Source organism: Cibotium barometz, chromosome 7, assembly GCF_041138505.1.
Source record: "Cibotium barometz isolate CiBa-2024 chromosome 7, ASM4113850v1, whole genome shotgun sequence".
Classification (NCBI taxonomy): Eukaryota; Viridiplantae; Streptophyta; class Polypodiopsida; order Cyatheales; family Cibotiaceae; genus Cibotium; species Cibotium barometz.
Genome location: NC_141052.1, coordinates 5306187 through 5312186, shown reverse-complemented (window position 1 = coordinate 5312186; position 6000 = coordinate 5306187). Strand labels below are relative to the sequence as shown.

Sequence of the window (6000 nt, the reverse complement as noted above, 5' to 3'; positions counted from 1 at the left end):
GAGCCTTCACATGTCCAATAAATGTATCCATTGTTAATAAATAAGGGCGTTACCCAAAATGGAATAAATGACGTGCATTACACAAAATCAACTAGTATTTCATCGACCCTCAAAGTCGAGTGTCTCAAAATCTTCCTCCACCAGTAGTTGTTGCCTCCATTATCCAGCCAAGGATCTGCATTTACATCAAATATGCAATCAATTAATAAAATAAATTATTAAAAATATAAATAAACATACAAAACTCAATAAATCAAGACAGTGCAACCTATACTCTCATGCATGTACGAAATCAACCACACACATATAAAGTAAGCTATAATCGCCCATATTTAAAAAGGAGTCCCAATCTGAACCCATCTAGGAGAATCCATAAATAATGAGAAATGTGGGAATATTAAATTCCATGAATTTAACTCCTCATAATAATCCACCTCAGTAAATCAGCAATCTATAGCAATTAAAGTAGCAACTAATAATTGGCACTAACCTTTATACTAATTCCATCTTTATCCTCCTTGATAAATTAGCTCAAATCTCATCATTGGAGGGAGTCTACTAGAAATTTGAGCTATATACAAGGTGCCAAGCCACATTAAATAACCACAAGCATCGAGATTGAAGCAATCTGGAAGCTCTTGAGAAGCCATAATTCTGCACCATTTTTCAACTTGCCTTGGAGAGCTTGTTTTCATCAAACTTAAAGAATCGGGTGCAAATTAAAAGTGTAAATTGAAGGTATACATGGTGTCTACTTGTTAAGAGTGAAGTATTTATTACTTCAACATCTTTAAATATCCTCTATAATGGTGATTTCCAATAACTTTAAGTATCTTCTATAATCATGATTTCTAGTAGCTTACTTAATTCTTGAATTTACACTAATCACAATAATTAGTGAAAATGGAAGTGATGCTTTAAAGTAATTGAGGGATCAAACAATTGATTTGGGAGTTTCTCTAACTCTATCCATCATTATTTCTCCTTGATTAAGTAGCTCAAATAACCCACACTCCATTCCAGGATACCATTTCAGGATACAATTCTACAATTAATAGTTTTAAGGTTGTTGAGAGATTATTTGGGCTTAATAGTTAACAATTTTTAGGCTTATTGAGTTTGATTGATTATTTGGGCTTAATAAGATTGGTCATTACATCAAATTTTATTGTACAAGGGTAGACGCTATGGCTGAGAGAATAATTTTATTGAGAGATTATTTGGACTTAATAGTTAACAATTTTTAGGCTTATTGAGTTTGAGTGATTATTTGGGCTTAATAAGATTGGACATTACATCAAATTTTATTGTACAAGGGTAGACATTGTGGCTGTGAGAGTAATCAAGTGCTAAGACCCCCTTTCAAGTGCTTTTAAATACTAAGACCCCCTTTCAAGTGCTAAGACCCCCTTTCAAGTGCTTTTAAATACTGGCCTTGAGAATGGGGTGTGATTTTTTTGTGATCTTCCTTTGTGGGCTTTTGACAAGAAATGCGAGCTTTTAGATTTCTATTTTTTAAATAATTTGGAGAGTTTCTTATTCTCTCTACGTTGTTTGTCTTCTCTCTCCTCTCTCTCATCCCTCGTACCTCTCTCTCTCTCTCTCTCTCTCTCTCTCTCTCTCTCTCTCTCTCTCTCTCTCTCTCTCTCTCTCTCTCTCTCTCTCTCTCTCTCTCTCACACACACACACACACACACACACACACACACGTCACCATTACATTACAAAAAATTATCTATTGCAAAATTTCAGGATTCAAACTTAAAAATAGGCTTAAAAGGCCTAAATATGGTAAAAATGATTATAAACATGAGTATTAAGAGCACTTAGAAGCCAGCACTAGTGGTTGCTTTTGAGGGCTTCCCATACCTTTTTTAACACACATATGCACATAAGTCATCATTATATTACAAATTATTTTTCAAGTGTATAATTTCAGACTATTATCATAAATAGACTCAAAAGGCCCAAATATGGTAAAATTATTGTAAACTTGGGTATCTTTCAATGAGTTTTATGGATTTCTAGTATTGAAAAAAAAAGTCTGAGAAGCCCTTAAGGCTTCCCATACTTTTTTACAACCACTTTCTCAAGTGTAGAATTTTAGACTTTGACATTATAAATGGACTTAGAAGGCTTAAGTATGGTAAAACGACTATAAACTTGGGTACCTTTCGATAAGTTTTATGAATTTCAAATATATATATAAATGGACTTAGAAGGCTTAAGTATGGTAAAAACGACTATAAACTTCTTTCGATAAGTTTTATGAATTTCAAATATATATATAAAATCTGCGAAGTCATAAGAAGGCTGAGGACTTCCTAGATTTTTTAAATATTTGAAATTCATAAAACTCATCGAAAGGTACCCAACCATGCCTTTTGAGGGCTTCCCATATTTTTTTTCCAATATTTGAAATTCATAAAACTCATCGAAAGGTATTCAACCAAGTTTACAGTTGTTTTTACCATATTTGAGCATTCTGAGTCCATTTAGACTTTTAACATCATAAATGGATGCAAAAGGCCCAAATATGGTAAAAATCGACTTCCCAGATTTTTTAATACAAATCAACCTCAGCTCAAAACTAATGTTAAAACATTAGTTGTCTATTAATATATGAGTACGGCTTGGCACTAATATATTAATAGACGCTAGAGCTGAATAAGCACCCAAAATCTTTTTTTCTTAATTACTGAACCATATGAAGATTTTTTTTAAAGGTGTATTAAAGGGTTGATAAGACATAATTAGAAAGAGTTATTTCTTTTTTGGTGTAGGTATACGTGGCAGCCATGCTTCTTTCTCCCCCACCATCACTCTTCTGTGAGGACGCATGCACTATGTGTATCTCTCCTCAGAGCAAAGCACGGCTTCTTCGGGTCTGAGGACAGAGGTCGATGGGATGCCCTGCCATCAGAATGTGACTCGTAGAGTGTTGCTCTCATCGAGGGGACTGCATTTTGGTAAGGTTTCCAAAAGATAAGGTTTTGGAAACTCTAATGGGATATCTATCTCCTCCTTGTTGAAGGTTATGGATACGGAGGAGAAGTATTCAAACAGATCTTGTCCCAGGCGATGGTGGCAGAGCCTCATGGCCGGCGGTGCATAGGAGGGGCGGAGGGGGTGACGGCCATATGCGCATAGGAGGGGCTGAGGGGTGACGGCCGTAGGCGTATAGTAGGGGTGGAGGGGGTGATGGCCGGAGGTGCATAGCAGGGACGGAGGGTATGTTGCGTTCACCATTGATGAGACGAGGACTTTAACCTTAATTGCATAAGGTTGCATTAATTAATGCAACACTAATTAAATTCGGGCACCACGAAAAAATTAATTAATATGTATAGGGAACAAAGAGCATAATAACATGGGTCAAAATATACAAGCACACTTGAGTGCAATTATTGGGACTTCTTGATGAGAGAGAACTTTTCACATTGATAGATGATGTGGACATGTGAAATCAACCAACTCCCCCCAAGGAAAAAAAAAAAGGCAAAAGAGAGATAATTAGGCTAGCTTCTCACCCGCAACCCCTCATCTGCAAGCCACGACATCTACGAAGCAGCGTAAAGCTATTGCATTAAAATTGCGGGGTTTGTTAATGAAATTGGGTTGTCAGAATTAGGTTTTCCCCCCCTAAAAGAGCAATCAAGGTGAAAACAGGGTGGGGGGGGGCGGTGGGTTTTGTTGTTTAGGGCTGATCTTGTGCAGGAAAGGTCAATACAAGAACAACAGGGTCCTGCTTGCTTTCTAGTGGGTTGCCACATGGCAGCAGCACATGTTGCCTCCTTCAATCCCACATACAATGTGGTTTCCTGCATGTCTGTCCAAGCTTCACGCAGGCAAATAACCAGGAGGGGTTTTACACCCAGGCTTTCTTTCTCATTGAGGTGCCTGTCTCTGAAAGAAATTCCGAACTTCAGAACACATCCATGGAAACTACCCATCACTGCCATGGCTCAAGGTAACCATGTGGTAAGGCGCTACACTATTTGCTCAGCTCTCTCTCTCTCTCTCTCTCTCTCTCTCTAACTGGTGGATCATCTCAAGTAGTTCATTTGTTTATTTTGAATGCAGAAAAAGGTCACGGCAACGGAACTCGATACGATATTAGATGGCACCAGAGATTGCCCTGTAGTTGTGGACTTTTATGCAACTTGGTGTGGTCCATGCGTTCTGCTTTCACAAGAGCTCGAGCTGGTAATTGCATTTTTATCATGGAATAAAACCCTAATAGGAAGTCGGTTAAGCATGTTCAAAGTTAAATGCGGTGCCTTGTAGATATTGGAAGTCAGTAAGAGAGTAGACGCACTACCATGTGCAGTAGAATTGAGAGCTAAAAAGAGTAAAGGATTTCCAATGTGTGTGTGTGTGCTAGAGAGAGAGAGAGAGAGAGAGAGAGTAGAGTAGAGTAGAGTAGTTTATTATCGTCCACGGAAGGCCAAATTATGACCCATGGGACCTATCCAGATATACAATGAGTCTCCTCCCCATGGTAGGAAAGGGTATCTACGGTGAAAGAACGATCTATGCAGCGTGGTTCTCCCGAAAGCGTAACATGCGGGTGATGAGAGCCCCTAACTTAGATATAGGAGTAGTGGAGAGAGAGAGAGAGAGAGAGAGAGAGAGAGAGAGAGATTAAATGTCTTCGAAAGACCCAAAGGGTCTATGAGACCAAACAAAATGTTACAAGGGTGCCATGAGAGAGAGAGAGAGAGAGAGAGAGAGAGAGAGAGAGAGATTAAAGGTCTTTGAAAGACCCGAAGGGTCTATGAGACCAAGCAAAATGTTACAAGGGTACCATGAGGTAACGTGGTCATGAAAAAAAATAAAATATATACAACTATCCACGTGCACAATGATGATGATTAGGCCACACCAATACATGGTACATCCATCCTCATCCATCCAAGATGTCCATCCTAGGGGAGTTGATGATTGGCGAAAGACTTGGCATGCCTACTGCTAGTGGGAAAGTGTCTTTGTGACCTTGGAGAATCTCTTTGATCTGGAGCTGTTGTGTAGAGAGCGGTTGTGGGACCGGGAGCCCGTGGATGTCGAGTGTGTTTAAGTAGACGAGCGTGGTCTAGTGTGACTCCTAAGGGTCCAAGTGCTCCATAAAGTGGCATAGTGTGGTGTTGGCCCTCCTAGATGGGTCAAGGGTTGCTAATCAGTGTTGTCATCTTGTACCTGGAAGAAGCTAGTGATGGTCGGATGTGTAATGTCCCAGTTCTGAGCTCTGCTCTCTTTGAGAAGGGAGTTGCTATGTTTGTTGAGCTCCAACAAATAAAGACCTAGGCATCTCTCTCGTCAAAGAAATCTAGGATCCTGGCTAGTGGACAAAAACGCTCTCGAAAGAGGAGGTGGGATCTCCCTTAGATCTTATAATATATTGGACACTAGCAAAGATAATGCTTCTATGTCTCAACCTCTGCAGAGCAAGATCTAAAGATCCCGTCAATTGTGTACGTCCGTACCTTCCCTAAACGGCCATAACCTTACAAGTGCACATCCATTCCCTCCTGAGTGTACGCCTGTTCCTTGAGCTACGTATACATGTACCTTCTATTAAGCCACGCTTACGCATTCCTTGAGCCACGTATGCCTGTAGCTCATCTAGCGTATGGCTGTACCTCCACCCAAAAAAAAGAAAGAGAGAAAAAAGAAAAAGAACTATCACTCTCCACTTCCATGTAGCTACGATCAGGAAAATTGGTGTGAAACAACGCTTTGTTCGTTTGCAGAACGTTTCTACTCAATTGCTTGTGAGATCAAGCCCTTTGATCAACACAAAATGGAGTCAAATGGTGTTAGTCCTTGATAGCAACAGTGGAAAGCAAAGAACATCCTAGCACAGGATGCACTATCCCCTGACCTAGAGGCAAGAGGGTTAGCAGCCCAGTGCATGGACAAACCATTGACCCTTAAGTAAGACCTTGAAACCCCTATGTATTCACAAAGAAGTCTTTCCATAAGAATTGGAAAGTTTATCTT

At 39.6% G+C, this 6000-nt stretch overlaps 1 protein-coding gene across 4 annotated transcripts in view; it reads left to right on the top strand.

Annotated features, from left to right (window-relative positions):
- The first annotated feature begins 3495 nt into the window (after positions 1-3495).
- LOC147636614 (thioredoxin-like protein CITRX, chloroplastic) overlaps positions 3496-6000 on the top strand; it is a 34548-nt gene continuing 32043 nt past the window's right edge. For 2 of the 4 annotated variants that reach the window (XR_015266175.1, XM_086800060.1), the window contains exons 1-2: positions 3497-3981; positions 4084-4206. Coding sequence is in view for 3 of the 4 variants with exons in the window: in XM_086800060.1 (XP_086656186.1) it covers positions 3772-3981; positions 4084-4206 (333 nt within the window). In the remaining variant the exon portion in view is untranslated. Of the gene's footprint in view, positions 3982-4083; positions 4207-6000 lie in introns of all 4 variants that reach the window. The other 2 variants (XM_086800059.1, XM_086800058.1) reach the window with 2 other exon arrangements.